The sequence below is a fragment of the Diplotaxodon limnothrissa genome, linkage group LG6, assembly GCF_057381915.1.
Source record: "Diplotaxodon limnothrissa isolate DT_005_m linkage group LG6, D_limnothrissa_male_GT1.1, whole genome shotgun sequence".
NCBI classification, from domain to species: domain Eukaryota; kingdom Metazoa; phylum Chordata; class Actinopteri; order Cichliformes; family Cichlidae; genus Diplotaxodon; species Diplotaxodon limnothrissa.
In genome coordinates this window covers 4,266,975-4,284,553 of record NC_140601.1, presented here as the reverse complement: position 1 = coordinate 4,284,553, position 17,579 = coordinate 4,266,975, and the positions used below count along the sequence as shown (strand labels likewise).

Sequence of the window (17,579 nt, the reverse complement as noted above, 5' to 3'; positions counted from 1 at the left end):
CGAGAGGAAGCAGAAAAAGGAGCGTTTCTGCTTCTAGCTCTGGAAGAGATAAGCGGAAGGATAATAGACCAAGTCCTCCGTGAGTAATATTTCTGAGATGGTCTCTCCTTTAGTCAACCTATGAGTAACATCAAAATAATAACATTTAATGTCAGAGGTCTCCAATCAGATAAGAGCAGGAAAAGGAAGGTTGATTTCTTAAAAAGACTTGATTATGATATTTTGTGCCTTCAAGAGATGAGATTAAAGACACACGTAGATGTATGTGAATTAAATAAAATGTGGAACACTGCCCATTCAATAATATCGATAGGGGAAGACAGCTCTGACGGAGTGGGTAGTTTCTTTAAAAAAGATGCGGTGAATATAAACAAAAGAAGAGACATAATACCGGGACGACTCCTCCTTGTTGATTGCTGTTATTACGGGCAAAGGTTGCGTATTATTAATGTTTATAATGCACCGGAACGAACGAAAAAGATACAATTGTTGAAAAAATTGAAATATTTATTAGAGATTGGTTTTAATATAATTCTATGTGGAGATTTTAACATTGTTACTGAAGCAACTGATAGAATATCCAAGGTTGAATTTAGAGAACTGCGGGAAAGCAAATTATTGGTTAAAATTTGTAAGGAAGCAGCACTCCGTGATTTATACAGGCACTTGCATCCACATACCGTCCACTACACTAGATTCGATTCGTTAACTAAAACAAGGATTGATAGATTCTACATATCACATAATGTTCAAGGTCTGAAATATGACACTCTTTTAAAAGACTTTTCTGATCATATGGTGGTTATGGCAACAGTGTCGTGTTGTCCCCATGAATTTTTGAACTATTGGAAATTGAATACATCCTTGTTAGCAGACGAGTTGCTTGTGTCCGAAGTTAAATCTGAAATTAGGAAAATATTACATCTTAAGATTTTTACTACTTCTTTCTCGGAACTTTGGGAGCTTCTTAAACGACGTATGTGTCAATTTTTTAAATTTAAAGCGAGAGAATTAAATCATGCAAAGAATGTAAAATATAACGAAGATGTGAGTAGATATATATATTTAAGAAATAAGAAGGAGAAGGAGGAGGAAAATCAAATGATGTCTCTTAAAGAGGACATTGATCGAGTCAATAGAGAAGTTTTATTTAATATGTTGCGACGTACTGACTTTCACGGGAACAGCGATTATATGATTTTAATAATCAAAAGAAAAGTCGAAATGATTTTATTGTCTCAATTAAGGATAAACATGGAAAGTCAGTTTTTAAAGAAGAGGGGAAAAGACAAGTAATTAGAGATTATTGTTCGGAGATGTTTTCATCCATTGCTACAAACAGCAATGTTATTAACAATTTTTTGAGTGAGGTTGAACCATTAGATTCTGTCATTTATGAAACTTTGATTGGAAAAATTAAAAGAGAGGAAGTGGAGTCAGTAATTAACCAACTTAGTACCGATAAAACACCTGGTCTGGATGGACTCCCCTCTGAATTTTACAAAATTGTGAGTAAAGAACTGTCTGAATTGTTAACTCAGTATTTTAATGAAGGAATAGAAAGAAAAACAATGGGTAAATCGTTTTATGAGGGAGTTATGTGTTTATTATATAAGAAAGGTGATAGAGAAGATATTAACAATTATAGGCAACTGACAATAATGAATGTAGATTATAAGATTTTTGCTAAAATAATTATGTCTAGACTAGAGGATGTATTAGATATTATCATTGAAAAAGAACAAACATGCGCAATTAAGGGACGATTGATGTGGGATAACTTAAGTATGTTAAGAGAGATTATTTATAATGGCAAGGATTCAGAACTCTGCATTTTAGGATTAGATCAAAGGAGGGCTTTTGATTCTGTTTCCCACTCTTATTTATGGAAAGTAATGAAAGCTTATAATTTTCCGGACCAATTTATTTCTATTATCCAATTGATTTATAAAAAGTCCCTAATGCAAGTTAAGTTAAATGGAAAGCTCTCATCCCCTTTTAGTGCTGAGTGCGGGGTTAAACAAGGATGTCCCTTGAGTGCTGCGTTATATGTCCTTGCAATTAATCCCTTATTGAAAAGGATAAATGATGATAAACGGATCAAGGGATACGTCCTTGATAAATCCCTTAAAATCGCAGCTTTGGCGTATGCAGATGACGTGACGGTGATAATTAGAAACCAAAACGAACTGTCTTCAGTTATGGAGATATTACACCATTACGAACAGGCATCAGGTGCCAAGCTGAACCAAGACAAAACTGAAGGGGTGTGGCTTGGACATCCGACCAGACAACCTAAAATGATGATCTCTCTTTGTAGGGAGATTAAAATTTTGGGTATATGGATTGATAATACTGACTCTAGTTTACTAAATTGGAATAAGAAAGAAAATGAAATTAAAATGGAAATTATGAAATGGGAAAACAAAGATACAAATTATAAAACACGTATTAATATTGTAAAAACACACATAATTTCGAAACTTCTTTTCCTTGCCGCAATTTTTCCTCCTCCGAGAACAACTGTAATGAAAATAAGTAAGATGTGCATTAAATTTATCTGGGGATCCAATCGAGAAGTGACTAAGAGAAAATTTATGTACAAGAGTAGGAAGCACGGGGGTTTGGGAGCCCCAGACTTAGAGATTGTTTTGCGAATTCCTTTTATAAAAATTACTCAAAGCGCAATTTCTCGGGGTTCCCCGTGGGTTCGAGGGAAGGAGCAATTGTGGCAAAAGAAAAGAGGCAGGGCCAGAGCGGGCGTTCCATACCACAGACTTATGTTTGGTGACTTATCAAGTCAATGGGAACAATATAGTTTAAATATTCTCCAAGACAATACGAAAAATATCTATAAAAAATTAATGAAACCAAAAATGAAGGTGTAATTCAATATAAGTATGCAAATGAAGATGAAAACCTTTCAATAGTTAAAAATATACAAGACAAATTATTATCTGAAAGCATGAGAGACGTGGTATGGCTCATCTCGCTCGGGCGCCTCCCCGTGAGAGCGGTGGTACAATGGAGTTGCTTTGTTACCACCATGAAATGTCCTATGACAGGCTGTGATGAAGATGAGACCCTAGAACATCTTCTATTGGATTGTTATAGGACAACTGAGATCAGGCAGAAGATGACAGAGATTGGCTATGATGTGGATGTTAATATTAAAGCAGTTAAATATGGTTTGTTTAAAGAAAAAATGTGTGACGACAAAAGGAGACTCTTTTGGTTAGTAATGTGTGTAATAAACACACATATTTGGAAAACTCGTACCAAAGGAGTACTTGAACAAAGGATGATAGGTAGTGATGTGGTGAGTAAACATATCATTACAGACCTGCGGAGAAGACGAACAATGGACCTGAAACTTGGGAAAGTTTTCCCCTGGAACGAATTAAAACTGTAAGTCTTGTGAACGTTGTGTGGACTCAGATGCTAGATTTTCCCCCTTGTTTCTCCTTTTTGTATGTGCTCATGGTTTTGTATATGCAATTGTATATGTATGTGCATTTTATATGTAAACTTGTTTACTTTAAATAAAGTTAAAAAAAAAAAAAAGAAAGGGAGGTTTTATGCGATACTACACAGAAATGGCGAGCGGTAAAAAGAGTATGCTGCTGTCCTCTTTAGCGGTCTATGGAGATGATTCGGAGCCTGACTCTGACCCTGAACAAGAAGAATCAGGGGTGCGTGTAGGAAGCCTTGTATATCGCTATGATGAGGATGACCTGAACCAAACTGTGGACCCAGAAGAAAAAGAGTCTGCAGATGAAGACGGCAGAGAAAACAACTCGGAAGTGGACGAATCTGACGAGGGGAGGGACGCAGATGACTTTGAGATCTCAGAAGCAGAAAAAAAGGACCCCAAGGAGCTAGTTGCTCCGTTTTCAGAAAAGGTGAGAAACATGTCACCTGACGAGATCAAGATCCCCCCCGAACCCCCCGGACGCTGCTCCAGCCATCTACAGGAGAAGATTCCCCAGCCAACATTTATATGTGGGGCCCATATGGTTTGGAAATGGGCTGAAAAATGGGCCCCATATAGGATTGTCCGCGGGTTCCGTAATGGCCCCATGTTAAATGCCCATATAGGTGTTATATTGGTAAAATCTAGGAACTAAATGGGCCCCAACTGGGCAACATACACAGAAACCCACCCGGGCCCCATCTTTCAATTTTTTTGTGGGTACCACGTGGGCACCACATAGGCTAAAAAGTGGGTTTTAAGTGGGATTGTCCGCGGGTTCCATAATGGCCCCATTTTATAAGCCCATCTTGGTGTTATATTGGTAAAATCTAGGAACTAAATGGGCCCCAACTGGGCAACATACACAGAAACCCACCCAGGCCCCATCTTTCAAGTTTTTTGTGGGTACCATGTGGGCACCACATAGGCTAAAAAGTGGGTTTTAAGTGGGATTGTCCGCGGGTTCCATAATGGCCCCATTTCATAAGCCCATCTTGGTGTTATATTGGTAAAATCTAGGAACTAAATGGGCCCCAACTGGGCAACATACACAGAAACCCACCCAGGCCCCATCTTTCAAGTTTTTTGTGGGTACCATGTGGGCACCACATAGGCTAAAAAGTGGGTTTTAAGTGGGATTGTCCGCGGGTTCCATAATGGCCCCATTTTATAAGCCCATCTTGGTTTTATATTGGTAAAATCTAGGAACTAAATGGGCCCCAACTGGGCAACATACACAGAAACCCACCCAGGCCCCATCTTTCAAGTTTTTTGTGGGTACCATGTGGGCACCACATAGGCTAAAAAGTGGGTTTTAAGTGGGATTGTCCGCGGGTTCCATAATGGCCCCATGTTAAATGCCCATCTTGGTGTTATATTGGTAAAATCTGGGAACTAAATGGACCCCAACTGGGCAAAGTACTCAGAAACCCACCCGGGCCCCATTTTTCAAGTTCTTAGTGTGTACAACATGAGGAAAACATGAGCTAAAAAGTTGGAATGGCATTATCAGTGGGTTCTGTAGTTGCATCTTACTTCTTGTTTGAATTGGCTAATTTCTGGCACTGGGCGGGTCCCATGTAGAAAAACAGCCACAAAATCAATTTAACAGACGGCCAATACGGCTTCTGTGACGCAAAGACACTAAATATATTAAAGCTGACTGCAAATAGAAACATCAAGAGGGGACACAAAACACATTTTGTTCACATTTATTTTGTCACACAACTGTGGGTTTAAGTAACTGTATTCCAAGGAGTGTGAACTTAAAAAACTAGAAATATCAAACTACATTCAAATTGCTTAGAGTTGGAACTGTAGCAACATGGGAAAAAATAAGAAGGGAAACTCAGAACCTTGTCTTGAATCAGCAGGGGTGTCTGTTATGTTTTTTTACAGAGCCGTTAGTCTATTTTGTCCCCTAGCAGCCCTCAGTCCTCCTCTGTCTCTAGCTCCAGTGAACCATTTGGAGAGAGCTTTCTCTGCTTCTTGCAGGTTGACTTTTGCAGTCAAAGAATTCTTCTTCAGTGCCTCTGCAAATGAAGAGGAAAAATGGGTAAGCCAAAGTAAAGGTAACCGTAGCTTACTTCCTTTGGTAATGATTTACAAAGAACAATGTTTATTTCACTTTCTTGCCTCAAATATATAAGATGGCACAATAACCAATCTCACTTACACTTTCAAACACTTTATTTAAAAAAGTGTCTCACGTGAAATTAACTTACCGTACACAACATTAAAGAGGCGCAAATCTCGGAACTTTTTCTTCCCATGTCGGCCAAGCAAGTTGTACTCCACGGCAAGCTCGGGTGATATGAGGAATTTCATCATTCTCCTTGTAGCATCATCTACACTTGTTCCCCCTATATCTGCTACCATGGCAACCTGAGGGGAACATACAAAAAGGACAGATTAGATACTGGCATCTGGGTAGGATGCCTCCCTGGGGAGGTGTTTTGGGCACATCCAACCAGGAAGAGACCCAGAGGAACACCCAGGACATGCTAAAGGGACTATGTTTCTCTGCTGGCCTGGAAATGCCTTGGGATTCCGCTGGAGGAGCAGGGCCAAGTGACTGGAGAGAGCGAAGTCTGGGCCTCTCTACTTAGTACCGGATTGGGTCACAGGGGGAGCAGCCTAAGCTTAAGATAATGGACCAGGAATGGAGGATAAATGGACGCTTTACATATTACTTAATGTTAATTGTGTGGAGATAAAAAAATACTACACAGCAAAATCTCCAGTGTTAAATTAACACTGGAGAGTGTCTATATGGGTCCACACCTCTGAGTGTTAAATACAACACTGTTGAGTGTTAAATTAACACTTTTGACAGTGTTATATGTTTAAAAGTAACCTAGTCAGTTTTGAAGATTAACAATGGCTAACACTGAGCAGTGCTGATTTTCTAACACTGGAAAATAACTCAAAATGTTAGAAATATTCCAGTACCGTCATGGACAACCACCATGGTGGAAAACCAAAACAGCAAAAGTAAGAGGGAATTCATGACGATGTTTACGTGAAGCGAAATTTTCAGTGTAGTTTGGATCTTCTTTTGCTGCTGGTTCAGTCAATATTGTTTGGAGAAAGATAAAACCTGCAGCTTCAGAATCTAGCACAAAAAACACAAAGTGCCGTCGGCTGAGAAAGGCCACATCTCACTGATTCTGATCTGTCGGCGGGTCCGCGCTTTGTGTTTACATCTTTGTGCAGAATGCGTGTGCCTGCTCTCATTTACTTTCTCCAAACTAAAATAGGTTTTATTTGATAAATCTATAATCAAAACCCACCCCTATTCCTTACCCCTTTATCATTTATCCATAATGTTAAGCAGGACACCTGTGAATATTTTGTTGTTTTAGCTGTAAAAGTGTCATAAAATCAGCTGTGAGTGTGTGTGCTTTTATCCCTTTTTTCAGGATTACTTCTACTTTCCACATCTGCTAGGTTTTTTTCTCTACTGTATACTATAAGAGTGTCATCGGGGATTAATAACAGAAAAGGGCAAAAGACAAACTTGAAATTTTACTGTTTTTTTAACTGAAAAAGGGACTCATAATGTACATGAATAAAAGATTTAGAATAGGCAATTTGAATTATTAATTGTAAAACAGAACAAAAACAATTTTGTGACCTTTGGCCCTGTGGTTTGTTTTTGGGCATCTCTTTTCTTCTAAATAAGTCCAGCTGTGTTGGGCCCCTGGTAGAGCTCTGGTTGGAAGAGACAGGTTGGAAAAACCTGTCATCGGCGACGGGTTGGGGGCTAAAAGGTTAAAATAAATAGGAACTGGCCAGAATTTGCATAAACTATCATAGCAGAACAAATATAAGAAATCTACCCGTTATCAAAATCAGAATCAAATGCTTCATTAGAATAAAAAAATGTAACTTTCTGGAAGGTAAACATGTGGTATAAAAGTAACATCTCAGAAAAAAAATATATATATCATAGCAACAGAAAGACATGGTAGCAGATGTGATGGTCTCTGGCCTGCTTTGCTGCCTCAGGACCAGTAAGACTTGCTGTGTTAAATGAAACCTGTAATGTTTCATTTAAAATGCTGTATACCAAAAAAAATCATGAAGGAGAATGTCTTTCAGAAAATATATCAAAGAATGTTTTCTGACTACTGTATAAAGAACAGTGGCAAGCAGAATGGGGAGGGAAAAAAAACTTACTACAGCAGACATGCGACTGGAGTCCTCCAGTTTTCCATTAAGAGCCTCAACATCGTCTTGGGTTTTAAGAGGTAAAACAACCCCTTCAGGGACCTCCGTAACTGAACCGTTTTTCTGATTCAGCAAGGCATTTAACATCTTGCTATGAACCAGTTGAGTCTCCTTCACTTCCTCTAAAATGGCAAGTACTTTCGAGAACATGGCTTCACAAGTAGGGCTGGCGACACTCCGGGCAGTGGGGCTGGCGGCACTCCGGGCAGTGGGGCTGGCGGCACTCCGGGCAGTGGGGCTGGCGGCACTCTGGGCAGCGGGGCTGGCGACTACACTATTGTTTTTTCCAGAGGGTCGCTTAAGGAGTTGTTCTGGAGGCGTGGGTGGAAGTTCCTCATCTGAATCAGAAGGCTCACTTGATTCAGTGTGGCTGCTCAGTTGATTGATCAGTTTAACACTTGGCCTAGAAAGGTTAAGCACAGAACATTTATGACACTGCAGGAAATAAACTTCATCTTGTTTGTATGCTATTACCACTTACTTTCTTTTTCTTAAGCCATTCTCATTGTCTGTCAAGTCTGATGAATACTCTGCTTGATGCAACTTTGCCCTGGCATTTGCATAAGTTGCTATAACATAAATTGTACAGAATACAACATGTAAGATACAATGTAAAGAAGAAATAAATCTGCAAAAACAATGACAATGAAAAAATGGTTTCCAGTAGAATAGAATAGAATAATCCTTTAATTGTCCCACAAGGGGAAATTTGGTTGTAACAGCAGCCAGGAAGACACATATACAAACAAACAGTACACAGGACACAGAACAGAAACATACAATAATACAGTAATACAGGGCCTTACATTTTCAAAAGCCTCCAAGTAAAAAAAAAAAGTTCATGTATAAACTTTTAAAGAAAAGGAAATACAGATGTAGTGTACAAATAAAGTCAAACTTACCTGCATTTCCCATGACACGGACATTGCAGAGTATCCAGTTGCTGGTTGGTGGTGTTCCTTCCTTTACAGCCTTTGTCACATTCACCAATGAGGCAGGAGGCCACCAGCATAATTTTCTCTCTGCGTCATGGAACCACTCTGATGGAATGATGTCTACCTTCTTGCAGCCATCAGAGTCAACTTCATCCACAAACTCGACCACACTGAATGAAGACATCCTGTAAACGCCATTGAGTTACATGCTGTGTAGCTGAGGCAAAGCTACAAATGCATTACGAAAAGGTAACAAAATAATTGGTTTTGTAAATTTAGTTACAGGAGCACTAGCAAGATGACCTGACAGTTTTGACAACAAATGTACACCCAGAGATGTTGAATCAATAGGGTAGTTAAAAAACGCTGTTCCAGTCTCAAACAGTTCAAACAAAACATGTATTTCTCCGATGAACAGCACAATGTTCCGCACAACTGCAACTTTGCCTTCAAGATCAAAACAATTTGTTCCATTGGAGGTGGAGATTATTTGATTTCCATGTCTGTACATCTTGTACTGAAAAGAATGATGGACAAAAAATTCAGTCATCATAGGTCCAGATGTATGTGGCTGTGTGAGTACACCCTCTGGCATTTTGCAAGACCTGTGAGGATACAATTGCTTTTCACAAACTCGTCTGACAATTTGCTGTACAGGATCCTGTGGTCTTCTCACCATCTTTTTTAACTGTCCCAAATAATTCTCAAATGGAAAACATGAAACCAAATCCAGAGGGCCATACTTTGTAGCATCATCTGCTAGGTGCAAAAGACTGTGTGTATTGTTAACTAAGAATTTAGTCCCATAAATCTTAGCAAAGTTGGCAACAAAGCATCTCAATAAATTTTTTGCATAATAACAGTACTCTTTACACAAAGGAGACAAAAGTATCCTCATAGCAGATGACAAAACCAGGAAGTTCTTGTACTGTGGATTGCACAGTTTCTGGAAAAGCACAACTGGTCCAGTATACAACAAAAATTGTCTTAATTCTGTAGCTTTCCATTGTCTGTACTCCATTAGGGACCGTGGCTTTCTGGAAAACGTGCGTGGCAGACTTTGCCTACACTGTTTTAAGTGATCTGAAATGGCAGACAGAGTAGAAGTAGGAACCCGACACTGCAATGGTCCCTTAATCCACAGGGCAAGTAATTTACGTACAATACCCAAGCAAATTAAATGCATATAGTCTAAGGGAAAGGCTGAAACCATGCCAATGCCTAGCTCTTGAAGAGGTGATTTGGAGTTGTGGTGATCTTCATCTAACATTTCTTCAAACTGAGAATCTGATCTGAGACTTGAATCCATATCTGGAAAAATAACTTTCCCATCAACATAAACACCATACTGTGTACAGCGCTCACAAGAACTGTAGCCACCATGACCTTTGATGCATTTTAAATAAGCTCTAGCTGGGGTGTCACAGATAAAAGCATCTGGAAGGGGTACATTGAAGTGTTTTCCATTGAAAACAATACCAGTATTTGTGACCTTTTTTGCATCTTCTATAAAATCATGCATGTAGTCGTTCACCGACTCAGGTTTGCAGGGACCAGCATATATACCCATCATGAAAACATTTGCTTGTGGCAGTTCAACTATCTTACCTAAAATAGGCCACAGTTGCATATTAGAGCTCTTAAAGAGAGGCAAACCATCAACATTCACACGAATGGTTAATGTATCAGTTTTCAGTTCATGTTGATTTATCATTTTCAGTTCTGACAATACTGCACTTTCAAGACCAAAATGGTAGTAACTTCCCCTGCCAATCTGTTTCACTTCACAGTCTTTTAATGTACTGAGCAAAGTTCTGGGATCCTTTGGCAAATCTAGACCAAGCTCCAAAAGTATGGTTAAGAGCTCTGACAACACAGAATGAGACACATTTCGGTTTGCTGCCCATTCAGCAAGTTTCCTCTTAGCATCAGAGTTTGACTCCACATCAGGAAAGTCACAGTTTTGTTCTTCATCCGCTTCACTATCCATGTAAAAGTCATTACTATTAAAATCCAGAGGTAAATCTTCATCCAAGCTGTTACTCGAATATTCCTCTACATTGTCCTCTGCCTTGTTGATAGTCTCATCTTTATTTTCTATATCTTCAATATTTTCCACTGCTTCATCCACAATCGAATGTTTGTTCGCCACATCTTCAGTGTATTGCAAAGCCTGGTCCACAGCCTTCTCTGCAAGTTCCACAGCATCTAAAGCAAGGCTCTGTAAATGCTGCTGAACTATAACTTTAATTCTCCTTCTCCTCGTCCGTGATTTGGCAAGAAGGTAATCCATTTCACTAAAATACACAGAAGATTGTGTGCAGAATAGAAGTGTGAGCCATTTTCACACATACAGCAATCCAAAAAATTGCAGAAGATATTCTGAAGAGGAATACAGTAGCTTGCAAAAGTATTCACCCCCCTTGAACTTTTCCACATTTTGTCACATTGCAGACACAAGCAGGAATCATTTTTATTGGAATTCCATGTGAAAGACCAACACAAAGTGGTGTACACGTGAAAGTGGAATGAAAGTCATACATGATTCCAAACATTTTTTTACAAATACATAACTGCAAAGTGGGGTGTGCGTAATTATTCAGCCCCCTTTGGTCTGAGTGCAGTCAGTTGCCCATAGACACTGCCTGATGAGTGCTAATGACTAAATAGAGTGCACCTGTGTGTAATCTAATGTCAGTACAAATACAGTTGCTCTGTGACGGCCTCAGAGGTTGTCTAAGAGAATATTGGGAGCAACAACACCATGAAGTCCAAAGAACACACCAGACAGGTCAGGGATGAAGTTATTGAGAAATTTAGAGCAGGTTTGGGCTACAAAAAAATTTCCCAAGCCTTGAACATCCCACGGAGCACTGTTCAAGTGATCATTCAGAAATGGAAGGAGTATGGCACAACCGTAAACCTACCAAGACAAGGCCATCCACCTAAACTCAGGCCGAACAAGGAGGGCGCTGCAGAGAAAGAGAGAAATGCAGCCAAGAGGCCCATGGTGACTCTGGACGAGCTGCAGAGATCTACAGCTCAGGTGGGGGAATCTGTCCATAGGACAACTATTAGTCGTGCACTGCACAAAGTTGGCCTTTATGGAAGAGTGGCAAGAAGAAAGCCATTGTTAACAGAAAACCAGAAGAACTCCCGTTTGCAGTTTGCCACAAGCCATGTGGGGGACACAGCAAACATGTGGAAGAAGATACTCTGGACAGATGAGACCAAAAATGGAACTTTTTGGCCAAAATGCAAAACGCCTTGTGTGGCGGAAAACTAACACTGCACACACTCTGAACACACCATCCCCACTATTGGTCTTTCACGTGGGATTCCAATAAAATTGATTCATGTTTGTGGCTGTAATGTGACAAAATGTGGAAAAGTTCAAGGGGGCCGAATACTTTTGCAAGCCACTGTATTTGGAAACATTGTTTGTAAAAAACACTTCAGCCAGAGTGGAGATTTTCCATCAATCTACACTGTAAAATGTATAAATCAGCAAGTGATAAATTATCACTGTTGCTGGTATTTTCTCAAAGAGTTGTATGTGATAGAAATTGCTGTTTATAGTCCTTCTGTACATCTGCATGTTGCTTCCCAATTAAAATCTATAATTGTGGGGATTCATATTCATGTGATACTTATAACAACAGTTATCAAGTATACCAATTTAACTTTGCTGATGTGCTTGAAGGAAAATGGTTATTTCCATGTATTTCCCTATTCTGCCTTTAATTTTGAGGAGTTCCTTCTAGCTGTTACAGTGCTATGGGCTCAAAATGTGGTCATAAATATTTTGTACTTGTAAATCAGGATTTGTGTGTGTGTGTGTGTGTGTGTGTGTGTGTGTGTGTGTGTGTGTGTGTGTGTGTGTGTGTGTGTGTGTGTGTGTGTGTGCGTGCGTAAAAAAGATTTGTGTGCTGACTTAGCCAAAAAAACCCTGCAAGTTACAAGTATGAATTTTGACCCTATTTTTCTTCCTTTCATCTGATTGGTCAATGTCATGTCACAAATGTAACAATCCAATCAGAGAACAGATGGGTTTGGCTGTCGGAGGGGCGCTTTTTTGAACTGCAGGTCTTTGAAGGGAATAAATGCCCTTTTACATGCCAACCCAGCGTTTTCCTTCATCACCACGAAGGAAAACAGTCTGTGGTCGTCCGACTTTGGTGATTTTTGTGTCACAGGTCTACGTGCTTAATACAGGGACTTCCACAGCCTTTTCAACAGCGCTGCGGGGGGGGGGGGGGGCAGTGTTTTGGAAATGACAGTCTTCATTACAAAGCTTTCTCCATTATGAATTAGCATACATGTTTTTATTGAACATTTGAAGAACTAGCAAAAAAAAACAGAAACTCTTGTAGAGGACATAAAGTCAGAATAAGAATTAAACGTGCTAAGTAGATAGATATATACATGAGTGCAGGTGGTGATCAATGCCAAACATGGAATGATGCAGTGATGCAGTAGGGTCATGTGTTAGTGGTGGGAACAGTCATACGGTTATTGTTCATGTGTCCAAGAGGGGAAGAAACTGTTCTTATGGCGAGAGGTTCTGGTGCCAATGGACCGGAGCCTCCTGCCTGAGGGGAGCAGGTCAAACAGACTGTGTCCAGGGTGAGAAGGGTCAGCTGAGATCCGAGCTGCACGCCCCAGTGTCCTGGAGGTGTACAGGTCCTGCAGAGATGGGAGTCTGCAGCCAATCACCTTCTCAGCAGAGCGCACAACACGCTGCAGTCTCTGTTTGTCCCTGATAGTGGCTCCAGCGTACCACACGGTGATGGAGGAGGTGAGGATGGACTCGATGATTGCAGTGTAGAATTGCATCATCGTCCGTGTTGGCAGGTTGAATTTCTTCAGCTGCCTCAGGAAGTACATCCTCTGCTGGGCTTTCTTAATGACGGAGGTGATGGTGGGCTCCCACTTCAGGTCCTGGGTGATGGTGGTACCCAGGAAGCGGAATGAGTCCACAGAGGTGATGAGGGTGTCAGTCAGGATGATGGGGGGGAGTGGGGCTGTGTGCTTCCTGAAGTCCACAATAATCTCCACTGTCTTCTGGGCATTCGGCACCAGGTTGTTGTCGCTGCACCAGGACACCAGACGTTCAACCTCCTTCCTGTAGGCAAACTCATCCCCGTCCGAGATGAGTCCAATAACGGTGGTGTCATCTGCAAACTTGATTAGCTTGACAGACTGGTGGGTGGAGGTGCAGCAGTTGGTGTACAGGGAGAAGAGCAGAGGAGAAAGAACACAGCCCTGAGGGGAGCCGGTGCTGATGGTCCGGGAGTCCGAGACATTCTTTCCCAGCCTCACCTGCTGCTTCCTGTCCGTCAGGAAGTCAGTGATCCACCGGCAGATGGGATCAGGCACATTCATCTGGGAAAGCTTGCCTTGGAGATGGTCTGGAAGGATGGTGTTGAAGGCAGAGCTGAAGTCCACAAACAGGATCCTGGTGTAGATTCCTGGGGAGTCCAGATGCTGCAGGATGAAGTGTAGGGCCATGTTGATGGCGTCATCTACAGACCTGTTGGCTCTGTATGCAAACTGCAGGGGGTCCAGGAGGGAGGCCGTGAGGGTCTTGAGGTAGGAGAGAACCAGGTGCTCAAATGACTTCATGACCACAGATGTCAGAGCCACGGGTCTGTAGTCATTTACTCCAGTGATCCTAGGTTTCTTGGGGATAGGGATTATGGTAGAGGACTTGAAGCAGGCAGGCACATGACATACCTGCAGTGAGTAGTTGAAAATGCCAGAAAACACTGAGGCCAGCTCGTTTGCACAGTGTCTGAGGGTGGCAGGAGACACACCGTCTGGGCCAGGAGCTTTTCGAGCATTCTGTCACGATCCTGGGTCTTATGACCCAGTGTTTTGAGTTTTAGTTCATTTTGATGTTTTAGTTTACGTAAGCCCTTCAGGTTCCTAAGTTCATTTGTTATCATGCTTAAGTGTTTCTAGTTCTTATTATTTCCCCCTCGTGTTTCCAACTATGGTAAATCTCCCCTGCTTTTCATGTGTTTCATGTCTGTGTCTTACATTGTGAAGTTTGGGTTGTCATGTCTACGTCTCATTATGTTTCCTGTTTTATTGTGAAGAGGTCTGGTGTTTCTGTGTTCATCGTGTTCAGTTTTACTCTTCCCCTGTGGCGTTGTTATGTTCATGTTGATCTACTGTGCCTTTCTGTTCCATGTTTCAGATCCCTATGTTCTGTCTCCCCCAGTCTGTTAAGTCCACATGTCTTGAGTTCCGTCAGTGTGTTTCCTGTTTTACTTTCACAGTCTGTTCTATGTTAATGTTTCTAGTTTTGCTTCCCTTGCCTCGTCCTGCTTAATTACTCTCAGCTGTGCTCTCCTCCTGTGGCTCATTCCCCCTCGTTATCCCTCAGTGTATTTAAGCCCCATGTTTCTCTTTGTCAGTGTTGCGTCCTCCATCATAGCTGTGTGATTTTTCCCTGTGGCTCCTTGTGCTTTAGTTTTTCCCAGTTTAGTTTATTTTGTATTGTTTTTCGTGTCCCACTCCACGCCAGCAATAAAGCTGTGTTTTTTGAGTTTAACTTTTGACTCTGTGAGTTTGCGTTTGGGTCCTACTCTTGCCTGCACACAGCCGTACTGTGACACATTCAGACTCTTAAACTGCTTCCTCACATCTGCTTCATGAATATGAAGAGTAGTGGTGGGAGGAGGTGGTGTGAAAAGCTCTTCTAAATAAACAATAGAAAGGTTTTTGAAAAGTTCTTTTGAAAAGTTTCAAGTGTCAATACACCATACAGTTGAGGCGTGACTGCTGGAAAGGCTGCATTCCCTTTGCATTAGTTCAAAGAAAATATAAATTATTTCTGGTTATATAATTTGTGGACTCAAGTTGAAGAGTAAGCGTTATACTGAGGAGCTTTTACATATTGGATCTGATCAACCAAAACTTTCAACTTCTACAGTCTTTTTAGTTTTTCAAGTGAGTTATGCTTCCACATATGTAATATAGCTAATGGTCTTTTCTCTAATGCAGTATAGTGTGTCTGATTTACTGGAAATCGTCAACTGCATGTTTGCTAATGTGAACAGTCCTAATTGAACAACTGGAAATCCTGAATTTGCACAAAATGGCAAATCTGTATTTTTCTCTGTATAATTCACTTATATCTTAGGTTTTAATGTGTATTTTTTTGCTTTTCTTGATATTGCATGCTATAATGTTTTTTTTTTTCTATTCTTATGTCCGTTTTCATCACATTTTATTGCTGCTGTGACAAGTGAATATCCCCAAGAGGAATCAATTAAGTTCTTATTTTATCTTATCTGAGCCTGACCATGCAGAGCACTGAAAGTTCAAATACTGAGGCTAAAAACTGAGAGGGTCAAAAATGAAAAGTAAAGAATATTTGACTGTGCCTAAGGATATCAGAAGTGATAGTGCCAAATATTTTAAAGTTAGGGTGATTTGTTAGAGAATGGTACTCATGGGTGCCGTCTGCAGGTTATAAAAGAGAGTTATGTTCTTACTTCCTTTTGAGATTCTTTTTAAAATTTGACTTTCACAACTCCCTGGATTGTGTGCAATCTGTGATGGGCTTGTTTGGAATAAATCCTCCTTTATTCAAATAACACTTTCTCAGGCTCTTCACAGAAGAAGAATCCTCACATTCAAAATGCACAGCATGTGCTACCATTTTAAACCCATGTACACATTTACCATCACTGACCCAACTAGGACCTACATTGGATACCCACCCATATGGCTTTCATGTGAGAAACCCAAGTGGGTCCCATATATACTAAACAATCTTGAGCCCATGTAAAATATATGCCCATATTAATTTAACATAACCCATTTGGGGCCCACATAGACATGTTTTCAGGGTCTGACTTGCATTTGCCCATGTGTGACCCATATAGTTTGACCAGGTGGACCCCACCTGTGTTATCAGTGCTAAAAACATATATTGATTACCTCACTTTGCCCCACCTGGGGCACACATAGACATGTTTTCAGGGTCTGACTTGCATTTGCCCATGTGCCACCTATATAGTTTGACCAGGTGGGCCCCACCTATGTCATCAGTGCTAAAAAAAATATATTGATTACCTCACTTTGCCCCACCTGGGGCCCACATAGACATGTTTTCAGGGTCTGACTTGCATTTGCCCATGTGTGACCCATATAGTTTGACCTGGTGGGCCCCACCTGTGTTATCAGTGCTAAAAACATATATTGATTACCTCACTTTGCCCCACCTGGGGCACACAACAACAGCCTATCCTTAAATTACTGTGTTTGCCCATGTCTATCCCAGGTGGAAAACCCAAGTGGGTCCTACATGTGTTTCCCATTTTGGACCAAGTTAAGTGTTTCCCATGTTTGACCCAGCTAGGACCTACTAAAAGTGCCCACTTGGCATTGCCCATATGGGTTTAATGTGAAGAACCCAAGTAGGCCCCATACAAAAAGCCCAGTTTGAGCCCATGCCCATATGGTACCCATCCAGCCCGAGCAAAAACCAGGTGGGGCCCATATATACATGTTGGCTGGGTCATAAGCTGTATAAGAGGAAGCTCCATGGAGATTTTGACACAAACGCCCATATCCAGCAAAAGAAGAAATTTAGAAACCCAAGTATTTACGAGAAGCTCATTCAGTTCTGCGCCATAGATGAACTGGGAACCAACTACCCAAAAGATATGTTCGATCCTCATGCCTGGTCGGAAGACTCTTACTATGAAGCTCTCGCCAAAGCTCAGAAGGTGGAGATGGACAAACTGGAGAAAGCCATGAAGGAACGAACCAAGATTGAGTTTGTCATGGGGACTAAGAAGGGCACCAACCCCTCCAGCACAGCAGCCTCCACCACCAGCAACACCACAACTACATCCACAGATACCCAGAAGAGGAAAAGTAAGTGGGACTCTGCACTCCCTGTGACCCTGGCCCAAAAAAAG

At 41.0% G+C, this 17,579-nt stretch overlaps 3 protein-coding genes across 3 annotated transcripts; 1 reads left to right on the top strand and 2 right to left on the bottom strand.

The window, feature by feature from the left end:
* Positions 1–3,578: 3,578 nt before the first annotated feature.
* Positions 3,579–17,570, top strand: LOC146629947 (SAP30-binding protein-like; the record flags this gene model as incomplete). The annotated part of the gene is made up of 2 exons (XM_085355389.1): positions 3,579–3,982; positions 17,174–17,570. Coding segments are annotated over exons 1-2 (801 nt in total), but the record flags the coding sequence as incomplete, so codon positions are not given.
* Positions 5,366–8,824, bottom strand: LOC146629949 (uncharacterized). The gene is made up of 5 exons (XM_085355488.1): positions 8,608–8,824; positions 8,187–8,274; positions 7,655–8,108; positions 5,698–5,857; positions 5,366–5,505 (listed from the first exon to the last, which is right to left on the bottom strand). The coding sequence occupies exons 1-5, from the start codon at positions 8,822–8,824 to the stop codon at positions 5,366–5,368; spliced, it is 1,059 nt and encodes a 352-aa protein (XP_085211614.1).
* Positions 8,843–10,933, bottom strand: LOC146629948 (uncharacterized). The gene has a single exon (XM_085355361.1). It carries the CDS (start codon positions 10,931–10,933, stop codon positions 8,843–8,845), a length of 2,091 nt encoding a protein of 696 aa, XP_085211487.1.
* Positions 17,571–17,579: the final 9 nt, after the last annotated feature.